The sequence below is a fragment of the Hylaeus volcanicus genome, chromosome 5 (assembly GCF_026283585.1).
Source record: "Hylaeus volcanicus isolate JK05 chromosome 5, UHH_iyHylVolc1.0_haploid, whole genome shotgun sequence".
Lineage (NCBI taxonomy): Eukaryota > Metazoa > Arthropoda > Insecta > Hymenoptera > Colletidae > Hylaeus > Hylaeus volcanicus.
In genome coordinates, this window is record NC_071980.1 from 28,548,101 (window position 1) to 28,567,825 (window position 19,725).

At 38.9% G+C, this 19,725-nt stretch overlaps 5 protein-coding genes and 2 non-coding genes across 12 annotated transcripts; 2 read left to right on the top strand and 5 right to left on the bottom strand.

The window, feature by feature from the left end:
* Positions 1–188: 188 nt before the first annotated feature.
* Positions 189–932, bottom strand: LOC128877684 (protein bcn92). The gene is made up of 2 exons (XM_054125212.1): positions 797–932; positions 189–642 (listed from the first exon to the last, which is right to left on the bottom strand). The coding sequence occupies exons 1-2, from the start codon at positions 877–879 to the stop codon at positions 447–449; spliced, it is 279 nt and encodes a 92-aa protein (XP_053981187.1). The 5' UTR covers positions 880–932; the 3' UTR covers positions 189–446.
* Positions 933–1,163: 231 nt separating this feature from the next.
* Positions 1,164–3,399, top strand: LOC128877680 (probable phenylalanine--tRNA ligase, mitochondrial). The gene is made up of 4 exons (XM_054125205.1): positions 1,164–1,304; positions 1,391–2,109; positions 2,183–2,475; positions 2,553–3,399. Exons 1-4 carry the CDS (start codon positions 1,282–1,284, stop codon positions 2,841–2,843), a joined length of 1,326 nt encoding a protein of 441 aa, XP_053981180.1. The 5' UTR covers positions 1,164–1,281; the 3' UTR covers positions 2,844–3,399.
* On the bottom strand, positions 2,921–9,521 carry LOC128877679 (probable phospholipid-transporting ATPase IIB). Of its 6 annotated transcripts, none has more exons than XM_054125199.1 (11): positions 9,377–9,521; positions 8,738–8,940; positions 7,611–7,755; positions 6,241–7,532; positions 5,709–6,125; positions 5,465–5,630; positions 5,018–5,396; positions 4,707–4,947; positions 4,451–4,617; positions 4,183–4,386; positions 2,921–4,114 (listed from the first exon to the last, which is right to left on the bottom strand). In XM_054125199.1, exons 2-11 carry the CDS (start codon positions 8,905–8,907, stop codon positions 3,981–3,983), a joined length of 3,315 nt encoding a protein of 1,104 aa, XP_053981174.1. In that variant the 5' UTR covers positions 8,908–8,940; positions 9,377–9,521; the 3' UTR covers positions 2,921–3,980. The 6 variants fall into 6 exon arrangements, with proteins under 6 accessions (XP_053981174.1, XP_053981179.1, XP_053981177.1 ...); XM_054125204.1 differs by lacking the exon at positions 9,377–9,521 and adding an exon at positions 8,134–8,229 and having other exon boundaries at positions 8,738–8,847; XM_054125202.1 differs by lacking the exon at positions 9,377–9,521 and adding an exon at positions 8,040–8,229 and having other exon boundaries at positions 8,738–8,847.
* Positions 9,522–9,643: 122 nt separating this feature from the next.
* Positions 9,644–10,583, bottom strand: LOC128877683 (coiled-coil domain-containing protein 103). Its single transcript, XM_054125211.1, has 3 exons — positions 10,415–10,583; positions 10,081–10,337; positions 9,644–9,996 (listed from the first exon to the last, which is right to left on the bottom strand). Exons 1-3 carry the CDS (start codon positions 10,565–10,567, stop codon positions 9,699–9,701), a joined length of 708 nt encoding a protein of 235 aa, XP_053981186.1. The 5' UTR covers positions 10,568–10,583; the 3' UTR covers positions 9,644–9,698.
* A 312-nt stretch (positions 10,584–10,895) lies between these two features.
* LOC128877685 (transient receptor potential cation channel subfamily V member 5) lies at positions 10,896–17,664 on the bottom strand. The gene is made up of 14 exons (XM_054125213.1): positions 17,375–17,664; positions 16,979–17,157; positions 16,826–16,913; positions 16,517–16,693; positions 16,244–16,433; positions 15,984–16,137; positions 15,661–15,915; positions 14,961–15,586; positions 13,787–13,952; positions 12,607–12,868; positions 12,119–12,300; positions 11,316–11,432; positions 11,109–11,234; positions 10,896–11,038 (listed from the first exon to the last, which is right to left on the bottom strand). Exons 1-14 carry the CDS (start codon positions 17,463–17,465, stop codon positions 10,910–10,912), a joined length of 2,742 nt encoding a protein of 913 aa, XP_053981188.1. The 5' UTR covers positions 17,466–17,664; the 3' UTR covers positions 10,896–10,909.
* Positions 17,665–18,266: 602 nt separating this feature from the next.
* Positions 18,267–18,340, bottom strand: Trnat-agu (transfer RNA threonine (anticodon AGU)). The gene has a single exon. It is a non-coding gene; the product is annotated as a tRNA-Thr (tRNA).
* A 466-nt stretch (positions 18,341–18,806) lies between these two features.
* Positions 18,807–18,878, top strand: Trnap-agg (transfer RNA proline (anticodon AGG)). Its single transcript has one exon. It is a non-coding gene; the product is annotated as a tRNA-Pro (tRNA).
* The last annotated feature ends 847 nt before the right edge of the window (positions 18,879–19,725 follow it).

The following is a 19,725-nucleotide window of genomic DNA, read 5'->3' on the forward strand; positions in this document are numbered from 1 at the left end:
GTCGTTAGCGTTATCTAGCGGCAAGACACAGAAACTATTTCACGATGAACTTGGGCCTTTTGCAACCGATGGCGCCACTGAACTATTTGTATATACGATATTACAATGTATTCACATTATTTATAACAATTACTAATAAAAGAGTAGCTAATTATAATTAAAAAGGATATATTTCAGTATGTGACGCATCATTGTTAAATATACTTTTATTAAAAAGAATAGTCCAGAAATATTATACACATACATTAGATCTCTATTTACTGTAATCAATATTCTACTTTATTCATTATAACAACATTTTACAGATTCATCATCATCTTGAAACTTACAACATCTTTAGCTTCAGTTTCTCTAATCATATTCATGGAAATTGAAATTTTCCTACATGATACACTCATTCCAGTTCATTTTACAAGCACTCACTTAATATTAAATTAATTTGCTTTTTAATTTAAATTAGGTTTATATCTTGTATTTTCGATAACTAGTGGTTTGGTGGCATAGAAGTTTCCAATGATTACTTGTCTCTTAATTACTTCGAGCATTTCCTTTCCTTTTTTGCAATGCTCCTCGATCTTCGTCTGATCTCGAAGTGCTTTGTTTTCTTGGAATTCGTCGCGGATTTTTCTTAAAGCATACATCCTGTAATAAATATAAAAGTATACAGGTTAAATATGATTGCAAATGGTGTGTTAAATGTACCGGGAACTTGGGTATTTTTCAGTTAAGGTTATCTATTCAATGGAGAAACGTCATGATAAATAAATGATACCTTAGATTAGCAGTTCGAACTTACCTGTAATTGTACGCATTCCATTTTTTACTTTCTCGAATTAGATTTCGATAAAGACTGAGAATCACATTCCGATCAACAGCCATCGTTTCGAAATAATGATACACAATCAAATACAATACATCATAGAGTAAATACGAGTGTAGATTTCCTATCCTGTGTTCATAGTGAGCAGAAAAGACCTACCATACAACTATAAATTTTAACTTTCGATCTAGACTCAATTGAAATTCCTAATTATTAATGTTTTGATTGTAAACGATACGCAACTTTACAAAAAGGAAAAATCGAATGAACAAAACTCTATGACAAGAGACAGGAGATCAATGAAATTTTCCCACAGTCACGTGGGTTAGTTTATTTGAGTTCATCGGTGAACAATTACAGTTTACATTTTTACGATGTTGATAACGTACGGTGATTAAACAGTACGAGATATCAGAAACAAACATTTTGTTCATCATAAACAGTATTTATTACTCTGAAATATGTGGATGATAATACCAAGATGGTTAGGTTATTTGCATTAGATGTGTTATGTTGTAACAACGTAACCAGTTAGATTTTTATGGTGATACTTATTGTATACTTTTGTAGGTCCAGGTTTCATGTAGCCTTTGGGCATAATATAGTAAAATCACCACTGTGTAAAACCTTCTCTATAGCCTCAGAAGTTCAAAACTACAATGAAATCACATTATTGGGAAACAAGTATACAACAGACCAGTGGACAAACGTCACTCCAAATGTCCTTAACAAATTAGAAAGGAACTTGCACATTACCCCATACCATCCTTTATCTTACATACGTCAACGTATTGTTAATTATTTTTACAATCAATTTCATAACCGAATTGGGAATCCAATATTTAGCGTGTATGATAATATATCCCCTATAGTCACTGTTGCTCAAAATTTTGACTCTCTTCTTGTACCAATTGATCATCCAAGTAGAAAAAAAAATGATTGTTACTATATAAATCAAGATATTTTGTTACGTGCCCATACAACTGCCCATCAATCGGAACTAATTTCTATGGGATTGAACAATTTTCTTGTAATTGGAGATGTGTATCGCAGAGATGAAGTGGATTCCATGCATTATCCTGTTTTCCATCAAGTAGATGCTGTCAGAATGTGTACAGTAGATGAAGTATTTCAAAATACCAATAGCTCTGAAGAATTGAGGCTGTTTGAACACAGAGGTGTAGAGAGCAATGACAAACAAGGTTGTCATACTTTAGAGTCTGTAAAAATAATGGAACATGAATTGAAAAATACTTTAATAGGATTAGCACAGGCACTTTTTGGCTCAGGTAACAAAGTAGACACAAAACATTTGAATAGAAGAATTTTAATTGAACATAGAAGTATAACTTTTAATTCCAGAAACCCAAACTAGATGGGTTCAACAACATTTTCCTTTCACCCATCCATCATGGGAATTAGAAGTCTACTACAGAAATGAATGGCTTGAAGTATTGGGATGTGGTATCATGCGTCAGGAAATTCTACAAAATTCAGGTGCAGGAGATCGTATTGGATGGGCATTTGGACTGGGATTAGAAAGATTAGCTATGTGTTTATATAATATTCCTGATATCAGATTATTTTGGAGCCAAGATTCTGGTTTCTTAAATCAGTTTAAAGTTGAAGATCCTAATGCAGCAATAGAATACAAGGTAAAGAAGTATACTAGGAATTAAAAATAAAATTAATATTGTCTGGAAAGTAAGTTAATGAGATGTATGCTTTACAGCCTGTCAGTATATATCCTCAGTGCAAAAACGACATAAGTTTTTGGATACCCGAAGGTGTTTCTTATTCGTCTAACGATTTTTACGATTTAGTAAGGAATATTGGCGGTGACAGAATAGAACAAATTATACTGAAAGATGTGTTTCATCACCCTAAACACAACAAATTATCGCATTGTTATACTATAGTGTATAGACATATGGAACGTACATTATCGAAACTAGAAGTAAATAATATTCACCAACTAATATGCAAACACGCTAGTGAGAAATTACATGTTACGATTAGATAAATTACATTAAATAACCTTAAGACAGAAACCAGTGTTTGCTGTTATTTTCGAAACAAAGAAACGAAGTAAAAAATGAATCAGACAAAGGAATATATTATTTTATTTGCGCATAAATTAATTACAAATGTGTCAAGTCAAATAATATTTACCTAGAAATAACTATGTCATCTATAGTACAGTACATTTCAACATTATAAGTAATAACAATTACAACTATCTCTACATGCTTATAATTTACGCACGAATATAAAAATCAGTTTCCTTTTATTATAGTGTTGTGTATTCACAGGAAGTAAATTGCAGTGAATAACAATATATTTGAAAATAATGCTTATACTTACAATATAAAACAAATATATCGTCAAAGGAAAACGTTAGCAAATAGATCTCTCGGAACTTAATTTATAAAAATAAAGATTTAACCTCAAATATTTTCACATATTTATTAAATACACGAAGAAAACGTCAAATAAAGCATTATATGCTTTCGAAGCATCCGTTTATAAACTTAATATAAAAAATACTGTAAATCAGACGACCAAATACAAAAGATAAATATTACGCAAAACTGAATTAAATGCTATATGTTATTCGAACACATTTCATGGAAGAAAAGCATATTGTTTTAATAAATAAACACTAAAAAAACACAATTAAAAAGCTCAGTTTCAAGAGTCTCTATTTACCAAAAAATTCAATGAGTTCAAACATAACCTAAAATGAATAAATAGAGGACAGTTGTACAATAATTTTACGCGTTACTAGAGCAATGGAATAATTTATCTCTACTCAAAAATTCGAAGAAAAATAAGCCTGCGTCGATTCATCGGGTTGGTCCAGTTGGAATGCTCAGTATAATATTGATACAGTACAGGAAATTCGAAAATTTCATAAACAGTTGCACTTTGATGTTTAGTGTAAAGTTTGTATTTATTGATTATTTGAAGCGTAGTTAGAAAAATAGTGAAGAGATTTACAAAATGGATGTTTATCTATTTCATACTGAGCAAAGGACTCGAATCAGGAACCAAAGATAATTGGTTTGCAAATATTTTATCGTATCATTTCGATACATAACAGATCTTTCCAATTCATCGTGTGAACTACTTTTGCCAAGTGAAATTATTGTATTCGAACTTAAGATAACTTCGTGTAACTAGGAGGCGAGAATTTTTTTCGTAGGAATTTTAAGATATACAATGGCATGCAGGAAATTAAAGTTATCAGTAATACTTTCCACAAGAAGTCTGTAGTTTTGATGAACTCAGCATCTGTGTTGGACAGAAACAAAAATAGTCAAATATCTTTTAATGTTTTAAAAGGTACAAATGAAACTTACCAAAGTAGTCTCTAAGGACGACTAGAGATAACAAATAAAAGGCTAAGGAGAAAATCTCTGCTAGTATCATAATGTGATGCCATGTCCTGATCGTTAAAGCTACCATAATTAATTCCGTCAGAACAAGCGCTGTGAAACTGATGGCTACTATATGAATGAATTCATCTTCAAACATTATCAGCGCACCATACATTATAACTCCACCTGGAATTACTTATTGTATACTTACAACATATATGATCAATGCAAATATATTGAAAGTATTTACCTTGGTATATACTTATTAAAATCCACATGAAAAATGTCTTATAAGACAACGACCGGCCTTTACTGAGTTCTTTATAAAGCTCTGGATAAGTTAGCGCAATTTTCCCAGATACGTCTTTGTCCAATACCAAAGAAAACACTGGGAACATTGTATATATTGTTCCATATCTGCAAAATAGTAATGACAATAATTATTGTTAATCTCGATATTTTATTAATTTGAGGAACTGGTTCGAGACTATCTAATTTTTCCTTACCCCACCATTAAGAATCCCTGATACAAGGATACCGATGATAAATAAAAAACTGCCGAAAACACAGCTTGCATAGTTGAAATAATTAAACCACGATGAATAACAAATTGACTTAAAGCAGCAGAACGTTTGTAACTTCTTCGTCCATGTACCAACAACAGATTAGCCAAATGGCTAAACTGAGAGATGGAGAAATCTGCAGCCAATGAGGCCTGTCGCCCTTCAAGTCCTTCAAGACCTATGCCTAGAATACAGTGGATAATTTAATGAGTATAATTTTATTCTAATAAAAAAACCATCAAGACAATATTTACCAGCGTCCGCTGCTTGTATCATCGAAACATCGTTGCCACCGTCTCCAACAGCCGCGGTTCTTTTACCTGTGTGTCTTTGGATAAGACTGACAACTTCGGCTTTTTGTGTAGGGGAACATCGACAACAAACAACGGCAGGCGAGCCGCACGCCAACTCCAAGAATTCCTGTTCATAGTATTGCAAACATACCTCTAAGGAATCCCCACTGATAACTAAGGCACAGTCTTGCTTTTTACGAAATGTATTCAATTCCAAATGAGCATCCGTGCGTGTCACCACAGATTTGAAAACGTGAAGGCTCTGCGATCGTGAAACCAAACGCGAAGATTTCGCTATACAAGTTGCCGTTTCTAATTTATCTCCTGTTAGCATCCAAATCTGAAATTCATAAAAAGTTAGACCCGTCAGCATGAGGAAAGACGATCGCATTTCGTACAACGACTTACTTTAATTCCAGCATTCCTCAGTACTTCCAATGTTGGTCTCACTCTATCTTGTAATCTATCTTCAACACCTGTTACGCAGAGTAACTCCATCTCCCTTTCTAAACTTTCGACAACAGCGGTAACTCTTGAAACACGATCGCTAACGCTCATTCTCGCTGCATTATATCTAAAAGAAAATTATTTCTCAAGTAATAAATCATTTTTAATTGTACCGCTGCATAATGTATACAAAAGCAGGATGTACCTTGCTTCAAAGTCGAGATACTGTTCCTCTGTCAGATTTTTTTTTGCGACAACTAGCGTTCGTAAACCTTCTCGAGCCATATTACCGCATACTTCTTCCAACCAATCGTTGTATTGTACTATTCCGGACATTACCACGTCAGCGCCTTTCAGATAAAATACTATTTCTGAACTAGATTCCTCTTTCACTATTATCCCCATTCTCTTGGTCTCTGATGTAAACGGAAATATTTGTAGAATTGTGTAATTTAATATTTTGCCACTCGGAGCTTTCAGCTGCATAATATTCAAGTCGCGCTTGACTAAAGCTAATCCCATTTCCTCCGTCCATTTAACCAATGCTACTTCGTCCGGACTAGAAGCTTGGTAATTGCGTTTTTGATCTGGCAAGTAGTACTGCTGATCCGCTTCCGTTTGGCTAAAGTAAAAGTAAGCAAACACACGTGCATAAATATTGATTCACGTCTGTGTTTAAATAAAACGTTCTTCGTCGATCGGGTAACCTTAAGCATTTTATTATAATTGAAAGTTACCTTTGAATGGAACCCGAATCTTCTGTTTCTCCAGTTTGTATGCTGACTGTGTCCAAGTTGGAGGATTTATTTACCTCATCATAAACAGGTGTTACATTATGACATAACGCCAAAGCATGCACTGCGTCGTATATTCTAGTGCTTTCCGATCTTCTTACTTTCCCACTGTGTAAGGATGCAGGTGGTTTAGCCGGTGAAGTTTTAGAGTTTACCGAGTAACATGTTTTTAACACGTTCACAACATCGTCAAATGTTTCTTGCCCGTAAGATATCATACCCAAGTGTAACTTTTTAAAAACCATTTTATTTTGAGTTAAAGTACCAGTCTTGTCGCTTAATAAATACGAGATGCGGCCAAGTTCTTCCGGAATAGTAGTCGTTCTTACGACTGTTCCAGCGATATCTTTGTCTCGCTGTATGCACCACGCATAAAAAGCTTTTCCCATGTCCAAATTTACTCTTAAACTGATCGGAATTATATACGAAAATAATAGAACAAAACGAAACATGTAACGATACCACGGCCCATTAAAACCTTTCAAGGACATCATTACCAACGCAAGGCCGAGTACAGCACAAAATAAGACCTTTGTTAATTGATTTATCTCTTGATCTAATAAGCCAACTTTTGACCGTGGAGCAGAATGATTCATGAGAGATCTGGTTTCCTGTCCTGTGTACACAACAATACCAAGAGCTGAACCTGATGCAACAGCTGTATTTGCCCATAATGTGTTATCCACGCCTAAACTTTCTTCGCTACTGTATCCATCGTATCTCGTGAATGTACCAATGAAGCTGTGTATATCTTTCTGTGGTTTTTCAACGTATAGACTCGCTTTTATGTCGAACAATTGAGAATCATTATCCAATTTTTGAGTAGCTGGCACAGCCAATCGTAGCTTCCAATCTGTTTCTCCATCTAATTGATCGGTTCTTACAAAACATGCTCCCGATTTTTCCGTTGTACGCAATAAAACCAAATCGGCTGGTACTCTTTGACCTTTCTCCACAATTACCAAATCGCCTACTCGTAATTTAGAGCTTGGTACGAGTTCTGGTGTATCAAACCCTTTAACTAGTCTGTAATACTTTTGGGCATTAACTTCCTTGTCTCTTTTGTATCGTCTAAAATCGTCAATAGCCTCTCGACAAATTGTAACGGTCAACACAAAGCATAATGGTCCCCAGTATGTATATAAATATCCTATTCGTATGTCTGGTATGAACTGAGATATAGCCATAATTAAAAAATACAAATTCAAGAAAAATTTGAATTGTTGGAAAAGAACCTAAGGAACAGGGAAATAAACATTACTTTTCTTATTTTATGCTACAATTATTTTTCTATGCTTAGTGTCAAGTCTCACCAGGGGTAAAAATGTGACAACATTATACTTCTGATTTCTTATCACATTGGTAGGAAATTTCTCTTGCATCGGTTGACCAATGTGAATAACTCTTGCTCTTAATTCGCGTTTTCTGCAACATCTCCTCCACATCCAAGTACAACACCTATGAATAAAAAATAACAAATAAATGGGATGGCAAAAGAGGAAGAATATTAGTCTATCGTTCAATTTTATGTTATTTTTATTTTACTATATTAACGACATGATCGTTGAATTAGCTATAATCTAATAGTACAAATGAAAAATTATGGAAAACGGAAGGTATCGAATATTTGTGCGTAACGATAGTAGTGTGTGACACACGTATGTACGTATTTATGATGGAATAGAGCTACGACGAATCGAGTGATACTATCTGCATAATATTATCAAATACGAGCTAAATACCGTAGAAATCGTCGGCAATAGCTAATTAATGCTTTTGGGAGAATGGAAACTGCAGGAAAATCGAAGCTTTTGGCCACAGCAAAATGTACGTCACCTTGTCCACAACTTGTCATTTCGCGGCTTAGATATTAACGGGATATCTTCTTTCGATAGCCTTATAACATTGCTCTGCGTCTCCATTTAGATATTTCTTCGTTAAAAACCATATAAGAAAACAGTATTATTTATTCTTTCGTTGAGAAAAGTAGTCACACAATTAACTTTCGACGTTCGACACGACACTGTTGTGACATCATAACCACGAAGCACGCGCTTACAAGAAGACGAGTTCACCTACTTGCAACAGCGAATCGAATTCTGTCTCCTCTTGCAATACAATACTTTATGCATTCGCGGAAAGTTATCACGAAAAACAACCGATTCTAACAACTATAATTAAAGGAGATAATAGTTTTAAATCTACTATGTTATTTAGCGAAGTAACAGCGAGGGAGGGGGAGGTGTTAAATCCGAAATCCGTTAAATTCAGATTTTACTTTATAGTAATTTAGTAAAAATTGAGATTGCGCAACATTATTTGATATAAATTTCATCGAAATGCATCTATGTAATTAGTTTATCGTAAATTATTGAACAAATATTACTCGTGCTTTTTCCTCATTTACGCGACCGTAAGTGTTTAGTCGAAATAAACTTACCCGCAAAGAAAATTCCTGAAAAATATGGAACAATCGTTGATTCGTCGTCTTCTCGATGTTAGGAGTCGTATACTGTCTTCGGAGGGTTGAAGAAGATGGTCAGTTTCCTCGTCCATTTCAAAATCCCGCTCGTCCGAGCTCAAACGCAATGGCATTTCTTCTAACCGCATATTCTCGATGAGTCACTCGATGAATTCTGTTTACTGTTTATCACGGATACACTGCTGTTATTCTAATTTCGATAGGATCCTAAATAATTGTGCGACGTGTATGTATATTCCTTTCAACGACAGAACTGATAATTGTTGTACATATTTCTCCTTTGCTCATTACGATATATAATATTCGCGTCACGTGATAACAAAACGTTACACCAGCTGAATGTGCTCTATGCATACAGGTCCACACATACGTTGCATGCGTATACTTTATCGGATTGTTCTGAATTAGATAATAACGCGATTTCTGACCGTCGGTATTCCGCATAAAGTTTCTTATTTGTCGCTGACGAAATATCAAGGAACACTATAAATAGTCAATTCTATCGGACGGTTCAACGGTTCTGTTTGTTTACCGAATGCGCGCGGACGCACGGACATATGCACACACGTACAACATTGGATCATTCCACGTACGTACGTGTAAGCATCGAGAGATATCTCTAGGACGACGATAACAAGTAAATTCGGTACCAAGCCTTCGAGTCATTTCGTTTTTGAAGAAGAATAGACTTGGAAATTTCGACTGATCTTCGAACTAAACATTAATCGACTACAGTCACTATACTTCGAACTGATGTTACGGTATACGCGGCCATATTGCGCATTCAACGGTCACGTGATTTTCACGATATCGGTTGGTAACACAGATATCTGTGGCCGGTACGGAGGTTTACTACGCTGTTACCTTATCGTTGGGATTGATTATTCTTACAATTTATTTTTGTTCGCGAACAGTTTCGCTATTCAAGTACAATGCCGTAAATTAACCCTAAAGATTTGATCGTGTTTTTGAGGAGCACGTCTTTTCCTCTGGCAAGCAACTCATGGAATAACCGTGTACACGTTGCTCTCTCGTTTTCTCCCATAAAACAGGCTGTCAAGCAGAATCGGTTACATTCGCTTAAAACAGTTAGGATTTCAACGACGCATTCGATATCGCTCGTAATCGTAACGGTTCGATGGAGGCAAACATTTATTAGCTCAGCGAACAACGTCGAAGGGATTTCAATGGAAAAAACTTTTTCCCGTAAAGTGTCTCTGCAACATCGATCGAGTAGAAGGCGATTATTCAAATTCGATTAGAGACATCCATGAAAGGGTTAAAATTAGCATACGTCATACCTTAAATGTCTGAGATAATTAAATTTAGCCTCGTATCCTTTGATTATTTTCCAAGAGCGAATAAATTGTTCGTACGTGACAGGCAATTCGTTTTCCAAGACATCGTTGCTCCTGTCCTCGTCGGACCGTTTGTCTTTTAACTCGTCGAGAACCATTATAGTGTTCGAGTTCTTGTTAATAGCGACGGGATTCCAAGACGTCTTTACTTTGGATTCGACATCGTCGCGTTGCAAGGGTTTCAAATGCGCAGCGTTCACCTGAAAATGAATAAAGTGAATTTTGCTTAAGACAAAGAATCTATAGAGAGCACTGAGTAAACGCATCGTAACGATACCATTTGCCTAAAGTCCTCGTACGTGGGAACATTCTGCTCCACAGCTCTGAGTTTCGCGTCGTTTTGTAGTTTATACAACTCGTCGGCTTTAAGGGCTTCTACAAGCTCTAGTTCCAATTTTTTGTAATCGATCGGAGACGTCAATTTGCTCATTGCTGTTGAAATTTTCTAGAAGACTCACAAAGCGTCTCGAACTTAAAGTAACGTGCAAGCTCGCGAGACATCGAGTATCCGTTGCTAGCTATAACGGTTACTATAGTTACCACATTAGGTATCGTTATTGCGTTACGTCGGTACTATTTTTTATTTTACGAGTCACGTTGCAACGACGAAGGGCATCTGGATAAAATAATTTCGAACAAAGACAATTTACTTAATTAATGTGCCCCAACAGACATGTACGTAATAGGCACTCGATAAAATACAAAATATTTGAATTATCTTGCTTTATATTTATATCACCGAAGCAAAGAAATGTTTAACAAGGGAAAATCGTTACAGAATAACATTGTCATCTAGTATAATGCCCTTTTCCTTCGCCATTTTAGCCTGCCTTTTCTTGTACAATTTATCGTGCGTTCTCTTCATTTCTAAAATTTCCTTCATTTCTTCCTTATCCTCTTCCTAGAACAGGTGTTACGTTTAATTATTCCACGTCTGAATAATTTTAAGGCGAGGAGCGGGTGTTATTTACCGACTGATTCAATCGAAGCACCAAAGCTCTGCGACCGTCAGACATCGGCTGCGAATAATCCATTAACTTCTTCAGCCTTTCCTTCGGACTTACCCCTCTTTCCACCACCAACACTATGCGCGCCCACTGCAACGCATAACTTAATAAAAATTAAGTTAAGTTCGATTATCAACGTTAGCACATAGGAAACGATAAAGCAAAGCGTACCTGTCTCTGCCATTCGTTCCTAGTCTCAGCAATCTTCTGATACGTGTTCCCCATCATGGCGATCAACATGTTTACGAGCAAAATCGCAACGATCGCCATGTACAGTACAAACAGGAGCTACGACAGAATCGATCGATCGGTACATAAAAAGCTTAAGATAAATTACTGTAGTGTCCGCGCCTCCCATACCCAACAATAAGGAGTCAAATAAGAACACGAAACGTAGAGTACGGGATTGATCGCGTAGGTAAAGCGGGTCGACTGTGGATCCGAGGATCGTGGATTCGAATCCCCGTGTCTTATTTTTCGTTTAGACTCCTACATATGGGGGCTCGTCCGGGATGGGGGGTTACAGCGGCAGAGGACCGGCCAGTCACGATGAACAACAATGCCACGCGAAGGACGGTGGAGCGGGCAACAATGAGGCGTCGAGAGAGAACAACGTTCCAGAAAGAGAGAGGGGAGTACACTCGCGAAAGAGGGTGCGGCGCGCACTGCTGTTGTGACGCAAAACCCGAGAGAGAAAGAGAGAGGGGAGTACACTCGCGAAAGAGGGTGCGGCGCGCACTATTGCTGAGACGCGAAACCCGAGAAAACAGACATTCGAGGCCGAATGAATGTCAATTCAGGATAGCCGAGTGTAGTATCCGCGCCTCCCATACCCAACAATAAGGAGTCAAATAAGAACACGAAACGTAGGGTACGGGATTGATCGCGTAGGTAAAGCGGTCGACTGTGGATCCGAGGATCGTGGATTCGAATCCCCATGTCTTATTTTTCGTTTAGACTCCTACATTACATACCTTGGCTTCCATCTCGTGTTCCGTTCTCTCGAACGCTCCATAGTAATCTCCGAAGTTCGTCATGCTCATCAGGAACATAGCCATCACGCTCTCCATCGGCGATGGCATTGGATTGCTTATCGAATCGTCAACCCCTTCCGGTGTATTGGGATTGTCGAATGATAAAAATATGATGTAGTACGCTGAAAGATAAAAAATGATGCAACGTTCGTTTATTTTCACAGACGGTAGTTAAAAAAAGAAAAGTAACATTCGAATGATACGAGAGGGCTTATTAAAGTAAAATTGCGTAATTACGCAGAACGGTTAACACGGTAAAATCTTGGCGTAGCGTCTCGACCGTTTTACGATGGAAGAGCTCTCGGTGCAATAATCTGTGTCAATGTCGCTTCTGATGTATGACAAAACAGACAATTAGCGTGCCAAAAGTTCCAGGGCTAAGGAAGCGATGCGAAAACGGAACTACGGATTAAAGGGTGACTCCTTACCCTGAGAAAATCCCATCACGAACACCGAATAGATGGAAACAAATCGGATCAAATCTCCCATGATCATTCTGTAGATCATAACGACGAAAGGACCGACCGTCTTGAAGCCTCTACAGAAGAACAGGAAGTAGGGCGCAGTGGTTAACATCACGACGACCGCTAGCATGTCCTCGACTTCGTCCGCGCAAGACAGCCGCAGGAACGGAAAGGACAATAATATACAACAGGAGAAGAGGAACATAACTCGCGATGGTGCAGTCATCTGGAAACAATTCCCCTCGTTAGCGTCGAGATTTGTATCGATCATACTAACGTAACGACGTTCCTTTAATAACGCTGGAAGGCAATTTTCAAGAATGAAACAACAAAACTCTGCAGACCAGAGATTTCCGACAATTTCCAAGAATGAATGATGAAGACAGCAGCAGCCATGTTTCGGACGAAGTGCTTAGGTGATCCGTATCCTGGATTCGTGCCAGAGACTCTTCGCTTCAGAAACTTTGTTAAATCATCAGACGAATCAAAATACAGGAATGAAATATTGCGGACGTTTCATACGTACACGTGTCTAGTAAACATAGGATTAGTTTCAACGGTCTATAATGATAAAATATCACTCGTTGAGAAATTCCTCAAAGATAAAGCATCAAGGAATCTACACAGACTACAGATCATGAATGAACGCAACGACTAAACAAACTTGATCTTACAGCAATCGAAAACAATCTCGGAAAGTTACGATTCGCTGATGATTTAAAGAGATTTGTTTCCTAGAAGTTACGCAAAGTAAAGGTCTGAATTTTAAGCGTTGGCCTTGTAAACATGAATTTAATCTTTTTTAAGCATCTCCTTTCGAAAATGTTACTTGAAGGCCCTCGCGACACCTGTAGTCCACAGTTCAAATGTATGCATTTTTAAGAACGGTGGACGTCATCACGGATATTTTTCAACCTACGTATCATCACTAGGCTGCGGATCTTGATGCAAAGTAAAATCTTTGTAAACGTACCTACAAAAATTGAATCTAAATAGAAGGTTGTTTCACTCTGAAAGTATTACGATAAGAACGTTATTTTTAATAGCCTTTTATATTATTACATCCTGCGTGTATTTTGTAGTTTCTCATACATTCAAGTTTCCTATAAATGCATAAAAATCCGCAGTCTAATTATCACCGTACCAAATTTTCGATAAACATATTGAGACCGAGGAACCTCGCCTCTCGTAGCGCCGCGATAATGTAAAGTATGGCCGCGACTTCCATCATGATTTCCGCGATTAGTCGAATTTTTCCCGAGAACGTCGTCAGCTGCATCAGTCTGCATTCTTCGGTGAGGTTGCTCCACCTGGTAAAGAAAATAGCTTCGTCAGCGAGGATTTAACGAGGCATTTAAAGCCGAATTAGGAATGCAAATTCAGCGAGGAATTAACACTTGGCATATTTCTTCCGAAGATCTCTGCCTGTTGCAATTTACGCAAGAGACATTTTTTTAAAGATTTTGATTTCAATTTGATCCTAGATCGACTTCTGGGGTCTCGATAGTTTTTTTTCTCTGTATTACAGGATTGCAACAAGCATCACGTTTTTTCTATGGATACTGTAGTATCCGCGCTTCCCATACCCAACAATAAGGAGTCAAATAAGAACACGAAACGTAGGGTACGGGATTGGTCGCGTAGGTAAAGCGGTCGATTCTGTGGATCCGAGGATCGTGGATTCGAATCCCCGTGCCTTATTTTTCGTTTAGACTCCTACATATGGGGGCTCCGGGATGGGGGGTTACAGCGGCAGAGGACCGGCCAGTGACGATGAGTCACGATGAACAACAATGCCACGCGAAGGACGGTGGAGCGGGCAACAATGAGGCGTCGAGAGAGAACAACGTTCCAGAAAGAGAGAGGGGAGTACACTCGCGAAAGAGGGTGCGGCGCGCACTGCTGTTGTGACGCAAAACCCGAGAGAGAAAGAGAGAGGGGAGTACACTCGCGAAAGAGGGCGCGGCGCGCACTGTTGTTGAGACGCGAAACCCGAGAAAACGGACATTCGAGGGCGAATGAATATCAATTCAGGATAGCCGAGTGTAGTATCCGCGCCTCCCATACCCAACAATAAGGAGTCAAATAAGAACACGAAACTTAGGGTACGGGATTGGTCGCGTAGGTAAAGCGGTCGACTGTGGATCCGAGGATCCCCGAATCCTTCGAATCCCCGTGCCTTATTCTTCGTTTAGACTCCTACAATACTATGGATTCATCTAATTGAAACTTGATGTAATTTAAGTTCAAGGCCACACGTGATCTCAGAAGAGAAACTTGGAGTTTGTCTTAATCTGTTTCAACGTGACGCAATGTACCAATTGTTCCTGCGGCTGCTACCAGACAACGTGACGCCATCGCGCATCAGGTTCGTCGCGGCGAGAAGACTGCCATTGATCGTGGCTTTAAGATAATCCGTCGCCGTATCATTTTTCCGTTGGTGCACGTGCTCGTTCGCACCAGGAGTCGTTTCGTAGGAGTTGTTAACAAGTTCGTTCTCGTTTCCCTCCATCAGCGAAACGTTCTTCAACGTGAACGTTACATCTGCCAGAATGTCGAGCTTGAGCTTCTCGAAGAAGCCCGGCGTCACGTTCAAGGAGGATTTAAGGTTCGCAATGAAGCTAGTGGTCACGATTCTCTCTACCAGCTCGGAGATGTTGGAGTTCAGGTAATTTTTCGAGACTTGACTGGTGATTAGGGTAGCGTTGGATAGGAGATCCGGTCGGATGGCTGTCGATGATTCGATAGACGCGTCGGTGGCTGCAGGTGTGCTCGTTGTCAGCGAAGGTCCTGGACGAAGGGTGAAGCTGATCAACGATAGAAGGAAGTAGAAACAGAAGAGAAAGAATTGACGATAGAATCGGAATTTTACAAAGGTGTCCCATTTCGCATTCAAAAGGTCGATCAGTATGCCGTCCATCAGCTCCAAGTGTTCGTCCTTTTCCTAAAAAATCACTGTGTTCGGTATCACTGGTTTCAGCTCTAATAGATACCGCGAACCTGTAGTCTTCCACTTACTCCAAACACCACCAGATTCAAGGCAGAATTGTGACTGATGTTTCCAGTGGTGACATCGATAGTGTCGACTTGCGACAGAGGATAAGCCGCGCAAGTGATGCTCCCGATCTGCCAGTAAATTTCCCTCTCGATGTTCAGAATGTGAAAGAACATTTCGATTCTGGCTAATTTCGCCGACAACGTCAAAGGCGTCAGGTGTTGAGCATTCCTGAGCGACAGCGACGCACCCACTTCGTACGCCATGTCGAACGTAGCCTTCCATTGCAAAGGGAACTCATTCGTTTCGATACGAGTTCGTCCGCTAGCTACAAACTTGTACTTACCAGCTTTTCGTAGATCACCAACATGTGCAAAACGGTATTGCCGTTCGTGTCTTGCTTGTCAGGATCTGCGCCTCTCGCGAGCACCAGTCTGTAACATTCCTCCTGGCCCAAACACGCCGCGAAACTCAAAGGATACTCGCCCCAATAAACGTACCTACGCGAACGAAGGTACTACGTCATCGAAGGAAACAAAATCTGACATTCCGTCAAATATTCTTGCGCCCTAAGTTGCTGACAGAAGCGAGGAAGGGTTGTGTTACCCATCGTAATTCGTTTCTGGAGCCACGCACACCCACTCGTGATCCACGCTGTCGGCTCTCGACGCCTTCTGATCCTCCGGACACATAAAGTTGCCCACGCATCGTTCGTGAACGTCCGCGCCGCTGTCGAGCAAGAATTTTACCAATGACGGATCTTCGTTTACTATCGCTATGTGCAACGCGTTTTCGCCTGTCGAACGACAGACAGAGGAGGTAAGAGATAGTACAAGGTTTGCTCGAGAACGAGCAGAGCAGAGCTTGGTTATTACTCACCGTAGTATTCGTCGCTGATGTACACGTCGTTGATGAGGTTCGGATAGAAGCGCAACAAACGTTTTGCCAAATCGATGTGAATAGCAGTCGCGTGTAACATGCACATGTGTAAAGTCGTTTCACCGACCGCGCCTCTTTGACTCAAGCTCCAACAGACCAATCTGTGCTTGCTCTTATCTAGGATAAAACGTACGAAACTTAGTTGAATCGAACACTCGAACAAATTGTTAAACGTTAATCGTACTCGTCCGTCATTCGAATAAAATGTCGTCCATCGCTGCTCGATGATATCGCTATTGTTTTTCTTACCTATAGTCATCTCGTCGACTTCCTCGTCGCCCATGTCCTTGTCTATGTCGTAATCGGACGGATTCTCCATAGCCTTTAACGGAGGTAGCTGCAACGCGATCAACGGCGAAATAAAAAGTAACGTTCCAGGATATCCGACGATACTCTAATTACCATTTTGTGCTTCGGTCGATCTTTGTTTCGCAGCAAAACAAGCTTCTCTACTGGAATCCATTTACCTCTGCCTTTATTGTACAAATAAGGCTCCACTTTTGTTCTCAGAGCGTGATCCAATTCGGCGTATTGTTTCGTTTGCGTTGCCCTCTTCATCATGTCTACCAATAAACCACCACCTGTTCGACAGCATCAAACGATTCTTTGATATTGCGTAAAGGCATCTCTTCACATATTAATAAAATTATCGTACACCAATAGAGGAGGAAGACATACTTCTTTTTTTTTTTTTTTTAATGTATGTGTATCGTCGAAAAATCATGAAGAGTTCTGTTTTTCAGAAAGATTCTCTAGTAGAATTTATGAATTTTTTTACTCACGTAACGACATGTTTACCTTTCAAGTCGACCAATTTGTACATCATGATGGACCCAGAATCCGTCTGCTTTTTCACTCCACTGGCTACGTTGCTCTCCGTATTCCCCATGTTTTTTACGTGCTGACGATACCTTTAGCGACGAACAAAATGCAATCGAAGCGATTCGAAGTCTTATCAAGACTTCGTTGGACAAGACGTTTTCTCGAACGTTTCGTTACCATAGAGTACCGTATCGATCACGCAAACACGTTGTATATAAACGTAAACGAATTAAATCGTACAGCAAAAATCAGACTCTTTAAAAAAGTAGAATTCCTTCGCGATCAACAAACAGAAGGATTTTGTAATGGTTTCTTAATTGCTCTACAAAGAATGTCTGGTCTCTAATGATACTGGGTATAGTCTCGAGAATGAAATACGTAAACAGCCGTTTCGAAGGACCTTCGGTTTTTATTTTCGCGCCCAATATTCCGACGAGGATCTGAAAAAGTGTCGAAGCAATAAAATATTATTACTTTCGTTACAGATTGTCGGAATCGGAATTTATTTCGATCGGTATGTTATAGATTGTTTTAATGGGGACAGATACAAAGCCCGGACGTATTTTGTTTCGATAATGAGACCTTCCGATAGTAGAGCATTCGAGTAGCGAAACGTTCAGATAACGGAGGTGTATCTTTGAAATGAAATATGATTGCATTTCAAGTGTTGTCGATTCTTATCGCGTCACTTATCGACATAGGTATTTATGGATCTATATAAATAGTATATTCCAGAAAAATAATTGTCCTTAATCTTAAGTTAGTACAAACGCTAACAAAAATAATACTTTATTCGATCAACACTGTGATAATCGCTTTTTTATTAATAAAATGAATTGTGTGAAAAATGTAAAAAAAAAAACCGCATAGGCCCCGGAGGGATTCGAACCCTCGATCTCCTGTTTACTAGACAGGCGCTTTAACCAACTAAGCCACGGCGCCGTTATGAAATCTGCTTCTTACAGAATCAACATAACGTATCGTAGCTGTTCATATCTAATGCTAAACAACTTTTATTTTACATCAAATAAATGACAAAAAGGTTTCACGAGTAAAAAATTCATAAATTCTACTAAGGAATCTTTCTGAAAAACAGAACTCTCCATGATTTTTTGACGGTACACATACATTAAAAAAAAAAAAAAGAAATATGTCTTCTTCCTCTATCGGTGTACGTTAATTTCATATACATGATCCCAGAGTACATGATCTAGAAAAAACATTGAACTTCATTTCTGATAGCGTTCACCGAGTGAATGGTATTCTATATGAATATATATTACCACATCAGGTGATAGTTCGAGTATTACTCATCGATAGAGCAATATGTATTATCATAAAGTTCGACAAATGACTCATTAAAGTGATCAGATTTATGACTGTAATTTTAGAGGCTAAATTTCAATACGGCTCGTTGGTCTAGGGGTATGATTCTCGCTTAGGGTGCGAGAGGTCCCGGGTTCAAATCCCGGACGAGCCCGTTTTTTTTCTTCTTTTTTTTTCAAAATTCCATTTCGTAATCATCGAGACTCTTCCGTCCCCGATAATTAGTCTATTAATTTTGAGTAGACGATTGAAACTAGGACACACATAAAATTGAAAGTATGAATATGGCGTAGTAACTTTACAGTATAGACGGCTTATGGACTTGAAACGATATTTTTATACTCAAGGTTACCCTTATCTGTGGATATTCGTATAAATCATTCATTTATTACGCTCTTGGGCCGGATCACCGAACAATAAGAGCGTTAAGGGAAATTACAGAGTGTGGTCGCGAGAGAACAGTGCACTGAGCTTTGTTAATGCATAAGATAAAAATGTATCGGTCGAAGAGGAAAGAAAACGAAACGAAAATGAAAAGAAAATAGACAGAAGAGACTCGGAAGAGAAGAGATTTCAAACGAAACACCAGCGTCCATGAACAGATTTAGGATTTAGACCCTAAATCTTAGGGTTTCTAAAGTGTGGAGATGAACGTTGTATGCCTATATAAATGACATCTGAGTCGCAATGTCTAGTGTTGCAGATGCAGACCAGTCGGTTACTGGTTTGTCAATTAGTTACTACAATTAGTTACTAATCAGACCTAATTTCGTACGGGAGATGAGAGGTGGAAAAGGACGACGACGACGACAGTGTCGATGACGAGTCTGATAGGAGACCTTTGCATATCCGAGGAATGACGAATCTCGACGGAAGTGGCAAAGAGATCCGCTAGGTAGGTAATCGAGCGAAAAGAAACGCGAATCGAACGGAACTGAATCACGATGAACCGCGGGACACATACGACACTCCCGCGTTTACCTCGCGTTTACTTAGCGTGG